General features: G+C 36.3%; 1 protein-coding gene and 1 long non-coding RNA gene across 3 annotated transcripts in view; one reads left to right on the plus strand and one right to left on the minus strand.

Moving 5' to 3' along the window:
• ZC2HC1A (zinc finger C2HC-type containing 1A) overlaps positions 1-11,823 on the minus strand; it is a 50,319-nt gene extending 38,496 nt beyond the window's left edge. The window contains exons 1-2 of one of the 2 annotated variants that reach the window (XM_086695883.1): positions 11,683-11,823; positions 1,432-1,505 (exon numbers count right to left, since the gene is read on the minus strand). In XM_086695883.1, the coding sequence (XP_086552009.1) occupies positions 1,432-1,505; positions 11,683-11,698 (90 nt within the window). In that variant the 5' untranslated portion in view covers positions 11,699-11,823. The remainder of the gene's footprint in view (positions 1-1,431; positions 1,506-11,682) is intronic. The other variant, XM_025922833.2, reaches the window with a different exon arrangement.
• LOC147572036 (uncharacterized) overlaps positions 11,785-19,840 on the plus strand; it is a 271,873-nt gene continuing 263,817 nt past the window's right edge. The window contains exons 1-2 of the long non-coding RNA XR_015246951.1: positions 11,785-11,959; positions 16,747-16,876. This is a non-coding gene — a long non-coding RNA (uncharacterized LOC147572036). The remainder of the gene's footprint in view (positions 11,960-16,746; positions 16,877-19,840) is intronic.

The following is a 19,840-nucleotide window of genomic DNA, read 5'->3' on the forward strand; positions in this document are numbered from 1 at the left end:
TTCATTTAATCTTTCATGCATTCATTTCGATGGAAGCTCTCATAACTGATTCCAGTTAACCTAATGGATAAATAATCATTTCCCCTCCCCTAAATAAAACACGTTAACAAATGACATCAGTGCACTACATGCACTTTTTTTTACTTCTGTATTTTGATAAACACTGAACAAGCTAGAACTGTTGAACTTTATCTGAGAAAAGAGGAAACCTCAGAACTGGTTGGTTTGGTATCATGGAGCCTCTTATATTTTCAATACACAATCAGAAATAAATTGTTCTATATACGTGTTCTCAGTTTTTCATTTTCAACAAGCACTGTAATTATAGCTATTAGAATAAAAATCTCTTAAATATGAAAAAAAACTAAAAGTGTGGCTAACAGGCAACTTCCTAATAGATGTCTATTCTCACATTGAGTTGTATGTGTCAAAACTATGTAGCGCTTATTCCCAAATAGTGATCGCATTATTTAATTAAATAAATAAATGAGGGCAAAAAGGGCAACTTTTTTCCTATGTAAACTGAGCTGAATGCTTTGAAAATAGTTTGAAAAACAGTGAATTGATAATAGAAACAAGAAAATAAATCACTAAGTGTGGGCTAGATGTTTTTAAAGGACAAAGGAAAAAAAAATTACTATTTATAAGAAGTCCATAGTCTGATGGACATTTTGGATCATTAAATCCTCACTTTGCTTTAAAGAAACAAACTGGAAATAGTAATAGACATTCTGGATTGTGGCAGAACTCTAGCCTGCAGATCCATATTCAAAGAAAACTCTTTATTGTACATCAAAATATTAATAAATGTGTATTTATATTTAAAAGTAAAAATCAAGTATTTTATTAGTACATAGGCATTTTTTCCCTTATTCTCTAGTTGGCTATTTTTATATTAAAATCAATTAAAAGTGCTTATGTTTGTGTACATCAAATATCTAAAAGTATCTAAAGAATACATAATATATTTTAGGTATACTTTTAATTGAAAACAATTTTTCTTCAGAATATTTCAAATATATTTAAAAATTAAGAGAACAGTGTCATGAACTCCTATTTCCTCATCAACAATTACCAACAATTCAGCAATCTTGTCATCTATACTAGCTTTTTTTCCTTAAGTACTTTAAAGCAAATCCCAGACATCATATCATTCTGTCTTTAAATACATTATTATGCATTTCTCAGAGTTTTTGTTTAGTTTTGCTAATATTCCCAGAGAGGAACACTTTAACACAGTAGTTCTGAAGACCAAACTCTAAAAAAAAGAGAACATTCTGGAAGAAAGATCTAGATGAAACTGATATCTTTAACAAAGAACACTGGCCAGTATATCTTTTAATTATTCCACAGAGGTTCTTTCTGTAATGGCTGTCCTGAAGTATCAAACAATTACAGATCTGCCATAACCCAAAGGAAAAAGGTACTCACTAATGCCACTGGAAAGAATGTTCTTCCACAAATCTTGCATGGTAACAATTCTCCAACTTGGACACTTCCATTTTCTGAAACAGAAAAGAATTTTTTGTAGTGTTCATTTTTGAGAGAGAGATAGAGTGCGAGTGGAGGAGAGGCAGAGAGAGAGAAACAGAATCAGAAACAGGCTCCAGGCTCTGAGCTGTCAGCACAGAGCTCCATGCGGGGCTCGAACCCATGAACCGTGAGATCATGACCTGAGCTAAAGTCAGACACTTAACTGACTGAGTAGCCATCTAGGCACCCTTAGAAAAGAATTCAATCAGTAAATTCTTTGCTCAAATTGTGAAAGTTTCAAATTTCAATGTCTTCCCTTGGTTTCATGTGCAAGTTGTGAATTCTTGTGGAAAATGACTTGTTTCATTTTGGAATAAACAATATTATTGATTAAAATGGGCACAAGAGGGGCGCCTGGGTGGCACAGTCGGTTAAGCGTCCGACTTCAGCCAGGTCACGATCTCGCGCTCCGTGAGTTCGAGCCCCGCGTCGGGCTCTGGGCTGATGGCTCAGAGCCTGGAGCCTGTTTCCGATTCTGTGTCTCCCTCTCTCTCTGCCCCTCCCCCGTTCATGCTCTGTCTCTCTCTGTCCCCAAAATAAATAAACGTTGAAAAAAAAAATTAAAAAAAAAAAAAAATGGGCACAAGATAACCACAAGTTATCAGTGGTCAAAAAGGCCATGCCAAATACTGAAGTCATGATTTAAGGATAACCAAATACATATTGCTAGAAATATGTAGTTTTCTTTAATTTTAACCAAACCAATTTGTTATATTCTCTGAACTTATAGGCTATCTCTCCTGTAAATTACCAAACGTTAAAAACCAAGTTTATCTTGGGGTGCCTGGGTGGCTCAGCTGGTTAAGTGTCTGATTCTTGATTTTGGCTCAGGTCATGATCTCAGGGTTTTGTGAGTTCGAGTTCTGTATGCTGACCGCACAAAGCCGGCTTGGGATTCTCCCTCTCTCTCCGCCCCTCCTCTGCTCGTACTCTCTGTCTCTCTCAAAATAAGTAAACAAACCTTAAAAAAAAGTTTACCTTAAGGTTAATAATACGTATTATTAATCCTCAAAGCATTAAGATATAACATTGGTGATCAGTGAGGTGGCTTCCTGAGACGATCTAAGGAGTCTAAGATAAAAAGAACCTTGTTCTGTTTAACACCGGACAACAGGAAGTATAATGCTTTAAAGAAAAAATCATCTAGTTACTATGCTGCCCTCATTATATGAATTGTTCATTATTTTATACATACAATATTATATTAGGATTCAATGGAGATATTACAATTGAGATATTCTGACAATTCATTAAATAAGGAACAAGTAGCTGAGACTTTTACTCAATCAAAACTTAATACATCTATCACGCATTTTCATACAACACATTTTGTTACTAAGTTGATTTAAAAAAAAACAACTACATTCTTTGGAATTCTACATAGCTGAGTCAATTTGTCATTTTATTTTCTAGCCAATCATCAAACCTAAATTTATTTACATATCTGTAATTTTCTAAAAATGATACTTGAACCTGTATCTTAAACATATTTTCTGCTGAATATTTTACTGATTGTTTTATCACATGAAAGACAAATAGAAGCCACTTTGTTTTAGAAGTAACCTAAATAAGTTCATGAAAAAAGTACAATTAGGACTTCATATAATTTATTCCAAAATATTTAGTGAGTTCACAGAAAACTAATAGAAGAATCAAAATAGAAATTTTTGAGAATACAATCAAACAGTACCAGAAAAACTGCTGTGTTCTCTCATTCTCTTAACACTCCACTACCTTATTTTAATTGTAGACAGTGACTATTTGTCATCTCAGATGGAGGCAATGTCTCTATGGTGGCAGTTAAGCAGTGGGCACTACAAAGGCAAAGCTAAGATTTGCATGATTTGTCCTTCTCCAATACCACATGTTAGGTTATTTAGGGAGAGCAACCTCATTTATAGGGACTTAATTCCACTATCTAAAAAGTTGAGGCAGTTGCTAGATAGAATCCATTACATACATTAAGATAAGCATGTCTTCATAATGATGGTCAAAGTGATATCACATGATGCATAATCTATTAAGCTGCTTATTTATAGTTTTCATATACTCTTAAATTCTATGCAATGATTTAAAAATTCATTAATACAAAATGTTAAAAAGAATCACATATTTTATTTGCTTAAAAGTATATTTCAGTATCTCCTTGTTAAATAGATGACAAAGCAAAATTTTATAAAAATTAACTATTGAGAAAAATAAATTCAATCCATGGAAATAATGTGAGTGCCTGTGTGAGCACCCACAACTTGCCAAGCACATATCAAGTCATAGTGACACAGCATGAAATAACAAAATCACTGTTCTATAAAGCTAACAGTCTACATGATTTACTTCTTCACTGTATCTAAGAACCAAATCATCTCCCATTTTTTAATGTAATAGCAACTACAATACTAACATATAATAAAATCCAACTCCTGGGATTAATTACAAGTTATCAAATATGTTCAAATTGTCTTTAAAGGAAAAATCTTTATCTCTAAAAGGTATAAAAAAGAGGAAACTGCATTAAAGAGAAAGGATTTAAAAACAATTATCCTGAAGAAAAAAAAATAAGTCATTACTTCATTCAAAATAAATAAAAATGTAAAGTTATAATTTCTTCCCTCTTATATTAGCTGGTCATGGAGGATTGCCCTATAATTCACAAAATATAACACATGTATGTATGTTAGTGTCAACACTGCCTGCTACCAGCAAGTCATGATAAGCAGCTTAGATTCAGTCACAAAGCCAAATTTTGTTGTAACGGTATTCATTAAAAGATATGACAGCTTAGCAGAAACAGTACTGGTCCCAGCTCTATCACATAGAACAGTGACTCCCTGGGCACCTAAGATTAAGCTTCCTCTTGTATAAAATGAGAAAGTTAGGTTAAATGGCCTACACGGCCCCTTCTATCTCTAATATATCATAGTAAATATACTATATTCATCTAATAAAATCTATCTTAAGACCACATTAGGAAGAAAAGCACATGGATGATAACATATCTCTCTTACCAGTATTAAATTAAAAAAAAAAATAGTTATATGTAAGGATGATTAAACCAACTGACCATTGCAGATGGTGGAATGAATGCTTCAGGTAGCATGTAGAATGTTGAGAAAATCACTTCCATTTGTCTACATACAGAACTGAGAATCTACAAGGAACTATTGCAAAGAACATGATGTCTCTCTCCTTGCTGGAAATGTCTTCAAGAAGAAAATGTATGACTAATCATATAAATAGCTTCAGTTTAAAATTTGTTAAATGAGGATATTATCTGTTCAATCTACCTTATAATTTAAGGGATCATCTAAGATGGTATATATAAAAATGCTTCACAATCAATGAAATAAAAAAATACTACTCTGCAGCGCATGCGGGCAAACTCCACTAATCTGTCCTGAGTGGCAAAAGCTAGCAAATTGTGAGGCTTATAAAAATATAGTAGAGATGATATGCAGAGAGTTGACTATTGTAGCAGAGAGCAAGCACTGTTGAAAGAAGCATTCAAACTAAGGACAAAAGCAAGTAAATAAAGTACTTTAATATTCTAAAACTCTCAAGAAGGTAACCTCTTATAAAAGTTATCACAAACACAATGTTGATTCTGTTATGCATTACCATATTTAGCAATTTCAAACGTGCACCATAAAGCTTGAAACTGTATCTTCATATAATGCTGTTACATATGTATATGTGTGTGTATATATATATATACACACACATATACATATGTAACTACAGACACATATATATATCATATAAAGATGTGATATATATGTATAAGTATGATATACATATTATATATTATATGATAAATATATAGATATATAGACATGTGAAATAATATATTGTTACATAAGACAGTTATGACATTCTAAAATGTACATATTTAAGAAATAGGAAAGAATATTTTCAAAAGAAAAGAAGTCTTGAAATTCAGAACAGTTCTGGCCTCTGTGTAGCATGTCTATTTCCTCACCTCTGGTCACTGTTCATCTGAATGCAATCTTTAAAACCTTCCTTTTGCAGCACATGGCATCTGTTACACACCACCTTCTTCCAACAATTCTTTTCAAAATTTAATTACTTCCAGGTCAATAATCTCTAGTATCTCCAAGATTTTTCCCGTTGAGCCCATCCTAGATTTCAACATTTCAACATTCACACTTAACCTACTCACACACTCACACTTAACCTACTCACTCACCCTCCACTCCTCTTTAGTCCATCCCTCCAGTTCAGCAAAAACAACCACTGTTGAAACAATTTAGTAAAGGTCCACATTTGACTCTTAAATGCCCAAGCACCTTCTCTAACCACACATTTCTACCTTCTACCTCTCTCTAAAGCACTTTCTTGATCTCAGAGTGATTTGAATTTTCTTGATAACCCATCTCTGGTTGCACTTCCCTTCCTACTCAGTCTGAACCTGACTAGTCATTTCCATTTTGACCAATCACCCTCAAATCCCTTGCTCCAGGGTCACATGTTTGGAAAATGCCACATTGAATATATGGGTATTCTTAGGGCAGAACTTCCTCAGTCTTAAAAAAGAGATTAGTATATTATTATTTCCTCAACGGAAATCCTTTCTCATCAAGGAGATATTTTAGGACCAATGTCCTGAGTAGCACATTTTTTTTGGAACACTGGCTTACATTTACTGACCAGCTCCTCTCTACTTCCCTTTCTCTCCCTATCTGAATTGCAGGCAAATTTTATCAGGCCTAAACTCTATATTAAAATAGATCAATTTGTTGATCCACAAGTATTTGTTGAGCACCTGGCATGACACAGGAACTGTTCTATGAGGTAAACAAACACAGATGAACTTACAGAGCTTCTAGTCTTCTAACAGGGAAAAAATAAAAGCAATGAAATATATAAAATGTCAGGTGGTGATAAGCACAATGTAGAAAAACAGCAGAGTAAGGAGAGAGAAGACAGTCACAGTGCTATGTGTGTTTGAAAGTGGGCAGGATCAGGGAGAGCTTCTTTAATGAGGAGATTTTAGAGTACTGACTTGAAGACACAGGGAACTAGGGGCACCTGAATGGCTCAGTAGGTTAAGCGACCTACTGCTGGTCTTGGCTCAGGTCAGGATTGTACGGTTTGTGAGTCTGAGCCCCACATTGGGCTCCACGTTGTCTTTCTCTGGCCTCCGTCACTTGTACTTTCTCTCTCTTTCAAAATAAATAAATAAACTTAAAAAAATAAAAAGAAATAAACAAGGAATTAAACCACCCATGAATCTAACTGCCACATCCAGAGGCATCTGGCTGGCTTAAGTGGTAGAGCATACGACTCATGATTTCATGATCTCAGCATCATGAGTTCAAGCTGCATGTTGAACATGGAGTCTAGTTTAAAATAATAATAATAATAATAATAATAATAATAATAATAATAACAACAACAACAATAATAATAATTGTCAAATCCAAAGCCCTCTCTTCAGTCCTCATTCTACTGAATCTTTCTATACCATGAAGCACTGTTGATCAATCCCTTCTACCTTTAAAGTCCTTTCTCTCTTGGCTTAAATGATATTTCTCCCTCCTATGCCCAAGTTTTTCAGATCTCAGAAGCTAAGTAGGGTTTGACCTGGTTAGTACTAAGACCTCCAGGAATTTCTGGTGCTATAGGCTTTTTCTGGCACACATTCACTACTCAATAAATATTAGTTTCTTACCATTTTCCCTTCTTGATAATTTTTAAATCTCTTTACGGACTTCTTCCTACTCCAATTTCCTTTCCTGTTCAACCCTAAAGTATCAATTCCTCCCCAAGCTTCTTTCCACATTTTGTTACATACAGCTTTCCTGAGTGAGTCCATCCACTTGCTGTCACTTATATGTCATGGCTACTAAGCTAAAAATTCCAAGTAAACATTTCCAAGTAGCCATGAGACATTTCCACTAGACATTTCCTCCAAGTACTGTACTAAAATTTATAAAGCCAAACTCATTACCTCTTCTCCCACTCCACTTGGGTCTTCTTGGTTAAAGATACTAACATTATCTCTTAGTTCAAGCTAGATAGACCTTTATATTTGATTCCTTTTCCCTCTCACATCTACCAGTCATATCTCACCTCTCTATCTCAGAAATATCTTCTAAATCTATCCTCCTTTTTAAAAAAAAATGTTTATTTATTTATTTTGAGAAAGAGAGAGAAAGCGGGGGGGGGGGGGGGGTGGGCAGAGAAAGAGGGACAGAAAGAATCCCAAGCAGGCTCCACACTGTCAGTACAGGGCTCAACATGGGGCTAGAACTCACAAACTGAGAGATCATGACCTGGGCTGTCAGACAATTAACCAACTGAGTCATCCAGGTGCCCCTATCTTCCCTTTTTAATTCCTACTACTTGTGCCTTAGTTCAAATCCTCATCACATATATGTATTTCCAGTTTCTTCTTTCTCCAGTCTATCTATCCTGCTGCCATAGGCATCTAATGAGACTGCCCACAACACCTTCCAAGCATGCAGCTTTACCTGTACCGAATCACTCCTAAGCTCCTAACACACTTCTTATGAGTTTACCCATCCAATAAACAAGTACTGAGGGGGCTTCCTATGTACTAGGCACTTCTCTGAAAGCTTTATATATATGACATCATTTAATCTTAATATAGTCAGGTAGGTCAGTATTTAATAGCCCCACTTTTTATAGCTGAGGAAACTGAAGTTCCAATTAACCAAATCATAGAGCTAAAAAGAAACAAAGCAATGATCCAAACACAGGCCTCTCGAACACACTGGCTATTAAAATAATCTAGTTTCCAACTCAGCACAAAAAATAAATAAATAAATAAATAAATAAATAAATAAATAAATAAATAAAGGCAAGATAAATTTAAAAAGATGAAGAATTGTTCAGTAAACTAGTATGTGTTTGGACTAGGGAAAAACAAAACAAAAAGGAAACTCTAATGGGTCAGGAATGCTTGTGTTAACTAAATCAGAGGCTACATTAGAGAAGAAGAATTAGACTTCTAATGAGGTTTTAGAAGATAGTACACTAAGATCTACTAAGTTAGTAACCCACAAAAGGAATGGGCAGCCTGATCTCTGTTAAAACTGTTAGTAACCACTTATCAAGATGTTATGAGAGAAATGACAATACTGTATTGATTAAATCTGCTTAAAGTTTATCATTTCTACATTTTAAGGATGAAAAGCTTGGGAGAGATTGGAACTCTCCCAAGTCTAGAACTACTTCTACTGGTCTCGAGTATAACTATTGAGCACAAGATTTAGGTGAAAAGGAATTAAAGGCGTTGCTCTAACTACACACAGAACACAGAAGTGCTCAGATATAGATTACACAAAATCATGAGCAATAATTTATATTTAGTTTTGAAATACAGTGTTCGGACTGATACCTCATCCCGTTAACAACTAGAAAACATGAAAGTCCCAGAAGACCAAAAATAATATAAGTGGTACTTGTTTTATATAAAAATAATTTTTAAAAGAGTACAATAATCTTCAATAGAATTTTTTAGGAGCCCATATATTTTCTGGTTTTATAATCAAGCTTAGTCCAGTTACTGGTTTCAACTAGAAACATGGGTATAATGCCAAACAGTACAATATTTGCTCAATTACTACGATGTTGAGCAAATTCCTGAAGATTTTCTACTGGACACTTCAATATAATGTTTATTAGACACTTAGTGCTAGATTTTAACTTCCAATAAGGGGAAAACTTTATCTTACTTATCACTGTATCAATGTTTATTAAATGAAGACATGGATAAATGAATTAATGAATGGTAACCTTAAGATTCAAACTTATGATCTTTGCAAAATGTGACCTCATAGGGACTGATTTTAAAAAAGAAGGAAAGAAAGATAGGCACTGTTCTAACTTCAACAAAACTTCTCAGAGCTTTTGTTGTATTAGTTTAAACCACTTTTGAAATTACTAATATTCAATTACTTTTCTGTACAGAAAACCAATTTAATATACTTTAACCTAATTCATTAGAACTAAACACATTATAGTTAATGATAATAACTAATTTTGTTTAAAACTCAAAACAAAACAAAAACAAAAGTAAAGGGCAAGTTACTATTTACCATGATACATCACAAGCTGGGCCCATAAAACGTGCCCCTCATAACACACTATATTAACATCAGAATACATGTATTTCTCCACCCATGTAATTGAGTACTATAATAGGTTTTCATTATATTTTAAAAGCATTCTTATTAAGATTTCAATAGTAATGTCTTAGTACTGCAAAAATGTAAGGTTTACTAAAATACCGACTTAATGAGCGCAGAGCTTTGACTTTATATTTTTTGCTACGTCTCCAGGGCCTAGAATGATGCCCACCATAGACAAAGTCATTAATCTAACAACAAATATTTATTAAGTACCTACTCTGTGTCAGACAGTTTTAGGTGCTTAGCATACATAAGTGAAAAAGCAGATGAAGATCTTTGCCTTAATTACAAATGTTGAATAAAATAATAAAAATCTGCAGAAAAACTGTTTTAAAGCATTTTAAGTATGTTTTGATAACTTCATGAAAATTCCAGAACCCATTATGCTATAAGACCAACACATATTACAAAATACATTAAAAAATAGAAGACGCCGGGTCACCTGGGTGGCTCGGTTGGTTAAGCCTCCTACTTCAGCTCAGGTCATGATCTCACAGTTCTTCAGTTCGAACCCCACATTGGGCTCTGTACCGAGAGCTCAGAGCCTGGAGCCTGCTTCAGATTCTGTGCCGCCTTCTTTCTCTGCCCCTCCCCCGCGCGCGCGCTCGCTCTCTCTCTCTCTCTCTCTCTCTCTCAAAAATAAATAAATGTAAAAAAATTTTTAAAAATAAGATGCCTCCAGGAGTCCTCTAAAAAAAATATTGAAAGTAAGGAATGCTATCATTACAATTCCTATCTCATGGAAGCTTAATGATCCCCCTAAAATAAATTAAATGATCAAAGACTAAGACCTTCATTTGCAACAGTATACTGCAGCTGCCCACAAATGGAAAATTATCAGAATTCTTATCTACCATTCTCAAGCTGTTTACTATGAGAGCAAAAGCATGAAACACTATCATACTCATCATTACACTTGTTTTTTGGTGAGCTTAGGTAACTGCAAAAAGTTACCAGTTATTACTTTTCATAACATAACCTGAAATAATTTGCTCTCTGGCATGCAACAATACAGGGCTCAATGCTTCTGTTTATTTTTAATTCCACCTGAATCTATGTAAACTAGGAGGGGGGAAAAAGAGCTAAATCAAGGCAACATGATTTTTCAATTCTGCAGGCTTCTTCTTCATGGAAAGGATTAACCACAATTTGAAAAATAATCTTGAAACTGTTGTTGCCAATGTTAGTTGGGTTTTTTTTTTTCCTTTGTTGTTTTTAGGCAAACGCTATACTACACAGGATTAAATGGATAAAAATAATAGAGAAGTGAAAGAATTGGGAAAAAAGCAAAATCTGGAGTCATGGTTACAGCACAAGGATAAACTCAAAAGATAAGGAATCAATGCCGGCTCTTTCTTACAGAATCGTAATGAGTAAATCTTAAATCCTTCTGTTAATCTATTGTCCCGGCTCTAAAGCTGGCCAGTGACTCTTCCTTGGGAGATGCTCTTGGCATCCCTCCAACAGAAGATGCGGTACAAATAGAAAAACGGTTACCTAGGGAAACTGGCCAAGGAAAGTGTCAGAATCTAGAGGCTGGAAACAGCCTAGAGGTGGAAATACACCCCGAGGCCCCCCAGGAAAGGCTAGCGGTAGGGAGCCCATGGACAATAATAAAGAATCTACTTTGCAAGAAAAATAAAATCTGTCCGGAGTCTATGATTACCAAAAGGACACTCAGGAATCAGGCAAGACCAGAAGACGTTAGGAAGAGACCTGCAGGCAGATGCCAAAGGCAGTATCAAGCTCGAGGTGGAGAACCCCAGCTGAAGACCGTCTGAAGCGGGGCAGCCAGAGGATCATTAGCTCCACCGTGTCGGGAGCTGTAGAGCTACCGCCTGCCAGGGCCTCGGGAGGAGCGGCGGGGTCCACCACTCCGGACCCGCCCTCGCTTCCCCGGTACCGCTGTCCTGGGCACCCCTGGCTGCTCCGGGTCCGCTCTAACCGCCCGGCCCGTATTCCTTCACCTCCTCACCTTCCAGTCCCTCCATTGCGCCACCACCTCTGATTCCGCGAGATTCCTCCGGCAGCGCCCGCAGCAGCTGCCACCGCCGCTGCCGCCGCCGCCACCGCCCAGCTCCGGCTGTAGCAACCCGGCCGCACCTCCCACCCGCTAACATCCCGGGCTCCCATTGGCCCGACGCTGGCGGGGCGGGGCTCCTGAAGGGCGGGGCCTCATGAGGAGGCGCGCCTCTAGCAGCCCTGCGCGGCTGCCTCCTGGCTGTGAGCTTTCCCGGCCGTCCTCCCTCCCGGTAAGCCTAAACCACTCCGGGTTGCGTACTGCCGCCCAATGACGCCTTTGTTCCTCTGACTGCAGACTTGTTTCCCTCACAGCTTATCCTTCTATTTAGAATGTCTCAGCACCTCACGGGCAGCCCTTCACCAGTCCCTCAGTCGGTCAATGCAGGTGTGTCTTCTATTCTATCTCTCTCTGAGGACTTGAAGCAAACAAGCAAGCCAAACACACGTCCTACACTCGACTGTGCAGCGCACTCTCCATTTTCCGCTTGTTGGTCACATGACACTACCTGAGTGTGTTTCCTTACGCTAGAAATTCACACACAGATTTAGGGGTTAAGGCACTTTTTTTTTCCCTTTTTTAGAGAAATCATACTTTGCGCCTGGCGTGTAGAACTGAGATTGCTCTAAATACTTGGAAATCATTTCCTCAGCATGAAAGTTTGGGCGGAAAATTAGAAGGGAAAGCCAGCCCTGCCTTCATCTTCATCTACTCTGGGCTTACCCAGGCCCTTTTAACTAAAATAGTCTGCTGGCCTCCTAATTTATGAAGTAATATCAAAACTATGATCAGGGAGTTTAAGGGCGGAATGAGGGAATGACTTAGGGAGTGAGGGCTATTTCTGTCAGAGTCCAACCCTTTTGGGGATGAAGGTAATTTCGAAACCAGCTAAAACTTTTGCTTAACAGTCTAATACATTTCACCAGAACTAAATTTCTTTGAAAATTTGATTTAATAGTGAGAAACCATGTGGTGTGTTAACTCTAGTATATCCACTGGCAAGTTATCAGTATTAATGTAATTTCTGAACAAATCTTATATTAATTTTCTTATTTATCTGTCCAGTTGCCGAGTTTTCACATCATATCTAACTTTGTCTATTGTTAGAAGGATGTATCTTACAAAGCAGTAGCGTTTAGGAAACAATGGTCCTCCTACTCCCCGCTCAAAGGTATTACAGTCAACCCTGGAATAATACTGGATTAAGGGTGCTGACACCTGCACAGTCAAAAGTCCACGAATAACTTTTGACTCCCCCAAAACTTAATTAATAGACTGTTGTTGACTGGAAGCCTACCAAGAGTATAAACAATTAACACATATTTTGTGTGTTACATGTATTATATATTGTATTCTTACAATAATGTAAGCTAGAGAAAAGAAAATGTTATTGAGAAAATCAAAAGGAAGAGAAAATACATTTACAGTACTGTATTTATAAAAAAAAATAAAAATAAAACTCCACGTGTAAGTGGATTCCCGCAGTTCAAACCTGTAGTTTTCAAGGGTCAACGATTATAAACTAGAAATAAACACTAGGGGGGGATATCACCTCTTATTAGGAAGGTTATCCAAGTATAGTTAAAAGCCATATGGTCCATCTCTTACAGAGTCATGTAAAGGAAAACTTCAACCATTCCTGTCTCTATTCATGCCCTTCCCATGGTTCTGCTTTGACTTTTCTGTTCCTCTAACATCTGAGATCCTGGGCCTAATTGGCCAGACTACAGCCACCTGCCACTTAGCCTCCTTGGCCTGAGTGGATAAGTCCTTTTTCCTTGGTGCTGCTAAGACAAAGCTAGAAGTATGTGTGTGTGTGTGTGTGTGTGTGTGTGTGTGTGTGGAGGGCACTTTAAAAAATTTTTTTTTAACGTTTATTTTTGAGACAGAGAGAGACAGAGCATGAGCAGGGGAGGGGTAGAGAGAGAGGGAGGCACAGAATCTGAAGCAGGCTCCAGGCCCTGAGCTGTCAGCACAGAGCCCGACGTGGGGCTCAAACTCACAGACCACGAGATCATGACATGAGCCTAAGTGGGACTCTCAACCAACTGAGCCACCCAGGCGCCCCTGGAGGGCACTTTTAAAAGAGCACTAAGAAAAAAATAAATAAATAAAAAAAATAAAAGAGCACTAAGGAGGAAAAAAACACACTTGGAAGAAAACCCCCAAAAATGAAGGAATTTGCTTTACAAATTGCAAATTCTTGATCTCAAGTCAAGCCAAAGATGGAGTTGGCTGATACATACTCTGTTAGGCATAATAGCTGTAGTAACAACAAAAACATTAATACAATAGTAATGATAACAATAACAATTTTTTTTTAAATCGTATTAGGCATATTTTAGGTCCTTTTCATATGTTTACTTCATCTTCAAAACAGTTCTTCAGAGTAGATACTATAGTGTTCATTTTTCAGAATTAGTGTCTTTGTTTTCTAGATATCTCAGATTAATTTTTTGCCATTATTTGTACTACTAGTGAATGGTAACTTGGGTTTAAACTCTGGTCTGTCTGATTTTACCTATGGCAATTTCATGAGACACATCATTTCCCTTTCTCACCTTACCTTCTAGTTGCCTCAAATATAATTCTAAATGTTCAGACATGTTATTGAAGGTATACTTGGGTAGGCATTATTACTCTGAATCTTAATTTTCTAACACATGCCTGCTAATCTCCTGGACAGATAACGGTCTCTCAGCACTTTTATGCTACAGCAACCCTGGCTCCTGCAGCTTTTCCCTGGTCCTGATCTCTGGGCAAAGAGGATATTTTCTTCTCTGCCTTCCTAAATTCCATCCTCTGCCTCCTACATGCCTGGCCTGAGAGTCTCTTGAGTCTTGGTGCTCTCTTCTGACTTTACTTCCTCTTGATCTATTCCATTCTTCTGATTCATCCTTTCAACAAATATTTGTTAAGTACCTACCTTGTTTCAGGCCCATTTCATTACTAGAAAAATGAATGAAACTCAGTTTCTTCTCTTATGTTCCTTATCTGTTCATATCTTTTTTAGCTGTCAACTGATCTTTTTAGCTCATGATAACATTCATAGATGAATACAAATTAAAGATTTTCTCACCTCTTTATCATACAAAAAAGAAAGCAATGGTTCAGAGATGTTTACTGACTCAATCCAGGTGACAAAACTAGTAAGTAGCCGAAATAGATATTGCACCCTTATCACATCGTATCCCTGCTTCTTTATGCTTTGCATTACTTTCCCTTCAACCATCATTTCCTGGAGCGAACCCACATCTCTTTTGCACCTTCCAAAGTGCTGAGCAAGCTATGTGTATCTTCTTGTTTCAAAGCTCCAACCTCCCTTTGGATCTTACACAAAGATCAGTTTGCCTCTCTGAGACAACACTTGGCTGCCATTCAAATCATTTGCAGAACACAGGTAAATGAGATTTTGAATCTTGGTGAGAATCCAACTCAGTTTATCAACTCCCATTACGTAGGGCATTTCTTTCTTCCATAGCCTCCAGAAGAATGACCCACGGCACTTTAGGAATTTATGCATTTAGTAACCTTAACAAAATGATAATTTTCATCAAAAACAAAAGAAGCATATTTCCTTTAAAGGGGAGAAGGAGCTGTTGAACAGTTTTCTAGATTGAGGAAGCGCATCCTGAGTTGGCTCTTACTAGTTTTATTTTGTAGATTGAAGTAAAAACAAAATTCTTTTAGTGTTCAGGGATAAAATAGTGTAGTTTTAAGCAAGAAAACACTGAGAAAAGAGAGGAACTTATAGCAAACTTCATCTCTTTCATTGACTGGAGGGCTATTCAATTCACAGTGTGATAGTGATTATTCTACTCTTTCTCCTCTAGTTCCAAAAGGAACTCCAATTCCAAAAGGAACGTGTATTCTCCCCACTTGCAAAACTAATTCTCAGCAGCAAAAGGATAAATTTTTTTCAACCTTCAGTTATGATCCCATCTACCCATCCTTTGCCACCACAATCCAAAATCTTAACTGGAAATCTATTAATTGAGATACTCCCACATAAAGATCTCTGTTTTTGGCAGAACAGGAGGCTCCAAAGAAGTCTCTCTGCTTTTTATGCAATTAACATCTGGTAGAGGAAGCCCTGGGAAAGACATAATACAGAGTGATAGAGAACAATATATTCAATATATCATTAAGTCTTAGGTGTTGTGGCACAGCTTATAAAAGTGATTGGTTTCAGGAAGACATTTACATAAATGGAACAATTTAAAAGGCCTTATGGAGAATAAGAACTTAAATTGTATTTTGAAGGGTGTCATTGGATAGGTAAAGATCACTGAGGATGAGGGGGCAATGGCTTACTTAAGTCTTAAGAAAATAATGCAAGCCTGGCATGTTCTGGGATAGTCAGTAAATGAGAGTATTTATATATATTTGTTCCTGTAATATTTTTTCTTAAGTTACAAGTACAGCATTATATAACTTATATTTTTTTTAAATCTCAGGTGGAGGGTGTTAAGTTAATAATAAATGGGTGAGGGTCATTAAAGAGGGCATTTGTTGTGAGGAGCACTGGGTGTTGTAGGTAAGTGATGAATCACTAAATTCTACACCTGAAACCAATTTTACCATATATGTTAACTAACTAGAATTTAAATTAAGTAAAAACTTGAAAAATGTATAGCACATATGCCATGTGTCTACACAAAGGCATCTCCCCCCCACCCCCGCATTTTATTATTTAGACTTTCATTCATCATTTTAACTCTGTTTGCCAACCTCCTCATAATAGAGCATCATTATATTGCATTTGAGCTCAAAGCTACAGTTATCTTTGGATATATATGCTTCCTTGAAACATATGTGGTACTGTTTTATATGTACATCTGTTTTTAATTTATATACATGACATTATACTGTAGCCTTCACTCAGTTTGTAATTTTTAAATAAATATTAATTTAGAGATTTACCCATGCTGCTGTATGTAACACTAGTTTATTGCTTCTAAATTCTAGATAGTATTTTACTGTATGTATACACCATGCTTTGTTTACCCATTTCTCCAGTGATGTACCCCCAGTTGCCTCTAATCTGCTACTATGATGGACATCTTTGTGTCTGTCCCCTTGTGAACCTGGACTCCAGTTTCTCTGGGATGCATCCCTGGAATGGATTACTGGATCATATTCACTTCTAGTAAGTATGGCCAAATTGTTCTCTATAGTGGCTGTACCACTGTACACTGCCATCAGCCACGTGCAAGAGTCTCATTTCCCTATGTTTCATTAACACATGGTTTACCTCTAATTTTCACCAATCTGTTGAAAATCAAGACATTGGCATCTCTTTACATATTTGCTAATTCAGATTTGATTTTCAATGAATTGCCTAATTTTATCCATATTTTGTGTCAGGATTCTCATTTTTTCTTAACGATTTATAAATTCCTTATGTATTTTAGATGTTTACTTATTGCTAATTTTGATTATTTAAAAAAAATCTTTTTCCAGTGTGTCAAATATCTGATAACTTAGTCTATAACACCTTTCATAGAACAGAAATTGGTCAGGTCGTCAATATATTGTTCTTATGACTTGTGCATATGACTTTTTATTGAAGTTCTCTTCACCCGTAGATTATAACAGTACTTGCTTACACATTTTTCCATTAGTTAACCAAATCTAATCCTAAGAAAACAGAAACAATTTAGATACTGACTGGGGAGGACAGCAAAAACGTTTTGTATGTGTGTGTCTTACATGTTATAGGGTAACTCTAAAAATTCAAATAAGAACCAATGCCTGGAACTTTTTGGAGACGTTGTGAACTTCAGCTTTATGCCTATTGTCTTCAGGAAAGCCATATGTTTTCAGGTGCTCCTTTTCTCACCTGGAGGAAGAGAAACAGAAAAAAAGAAAAAAAATATCCTAAGTCCTTTCCCCTTTGTCTTATTATTAATTATAGCAGCTTCCTGGGTCCTTCAAAAGCATTTTCTTAAAAATGCTCTAATGTATTGCAAATAAATATATAATATTAATCATGAAGAGGGTGTTTATACTAAGGACAAAAAAAGGGAAACGTCTCCCATTATAAATCACATAAGTGAATATCTTGGCATTTGTTAATGATTTTAACACCCTAATGAGTATGTTTCTTAAAACAATTATTAGATACTGTAGTTTCTCCAGCTACTTTTAAATGGAAACCGCTATATGAGAATTAACCCCATGAATACATGTAATTACTAATATAATTGATTACTTGATTTTAAGAACAAACAGGTAAAAGTGAAAAACTAAAGCTCTAATTTTCAGTGTAGTTGTGCCTTCATTAGAACTGTCTGCCATTAATATACAAATGCCCACATTTGCAAACCTATCATTCTAATAGAAAAGTTACTTATTTACAGTTTTACATTGAAAGTATACTATTCTATTTACTTACTTCTTACTTAGAATGTACTTCTTACTTAGAATAGATTTGGTATATTGTCTAATTTTATAATATGAATCCAACAATTGTTTGCTTACTGTTTCTAAGAAACAGAATTGCTTAAGCCTTGAGTACATTTATGTTTCTTAGCAGCTAACAGATAATCAAAAAAACAAACGAGGATTTCATCTGGCTCTGTTTTCAAAACAAAATAAAGTTTATGTTTTCATAAGAAAGAGAAATTCCAGATAATAAAATAATGGTATTCATAGGAACTTAATTTACATGCAGTTCAAGGAATGACCAGTTTTCAAAGAATTTGAGTACCATAATATACTACAGTGAATGTCAGGGTTTTGTTTTGTTTTGTTTTGTTTTGTTTTGAGAATTCAGAGCTCTTAATACCTTTACAGTGCCTCTGTTATTGTGAACATCGGTGACCTTCTGTAATGGAGGATGTTGTTGACAGTTTCAGATCCCCTCACTGGGAGGTGCATCCAGCCTAGCTGTTGAGAATGTTAGCTGATAACCCATAGCTACTTCCTTCTCTAAAGAATTGCCCTTCTTATGAATAGTAATGCCATATCTAAGAGGTTATGGCCCTCACCATCAGGAGGGCATCCCACAGCCAATGGCTGACTCTTGGATACAACAAGCTAACCTTTGACTGAAGGTGAGCTAAAGCCAGTGTCCATGTAAGACTACATCCTTGCTTACCTATCTTCTTCCCTACTACCCTAACCTGTTTCCCTTAGTCATGGAGTCATCTGTAACAAATCACTTACACAAGAATCCCCCTCTCAGTCCCTGCTTCTAGGGAACCGTCCTTTTATAGATATATAGTAGTGCCAATTTAATGACCTACTACTATTACTAAAAGTTATTCTATCTCATGCCCAGCTGTACTTGAGTTGATAATAACAACACAGAATATTAACCATTCAGTGCTTTTGATAATTCTCTACATTTTCATAGGGCATTTCATTTTTGAGAAGCTTAGTATAATACTTCAGTCAATGGTATTATTTGCTAAATGACTGAATAGATATGAGTGAATGGTGTGTTTTTCAAAACAGTTCTTTTGGGTAGGCAGAGAGATTTTATGTATTTATTTTTTAAAGTTTATTTATTTATTTTGAGAGAGAGACAGTGTGAGTGGAGAAGAGGCAGAGAGAGAAAGAGAGAGAATCCCAAGCAGGCTCTGCACTGCTAGGGCAGATCCCAATGTGGAGCTTGAACTCACAAACCATGAGATTATGACCTGGGCCTAAAACCAAGAGTTGGATGCTCAACCAAGTGAGCCACCCAAGGGCCCCTAGAGAGGTTTTATTTAATGTTTAGGGTTAATATGTTACTCTGCATACCATTTTCTATATACTTTCATGTTGTTCTCAGAACCTACCTGTGATGTTATTCTTCCCATTTTAATGTTGAAGACAGTGAAATTCAATAAGACTAAGTGACTTTTTCAAAGTTACAGTGAATAGGTAGTGGAATTGGAATATATAAATAGATTATCTGACTTGAGATTCATATACTGTAGCATAACTACTTTTTCTTAATAAGAATAGTGACCCTGTTGAGAATGACAGAAGGGAAGGCATTGGATTTCTGTTCTCTCAAGTTTCAGATCAGGAAACAGAGAGGACTGATAAACTGTTCATGGAATGAAATAAAGGCAAACCATCTGAGTTACTCTTTATTTCCATAAGGACAGAATCAATGTGT

The sequence above is a fragment of the Puma concolor genome, chromosome F2, assembly GCF_028749965.1.
Source record: "Puma concolor isolate L17-30 chromosome F2, mPumCon1.1.hap2, whole genome shotgun sequence".
In the NCBI taxonomy this organism is placed as follows: domain Eukaryota; kingdom Metazoa; phylum Chordata; class Mammalia; order Carnivora; family Felidae; genus Puma; species Puma concolor.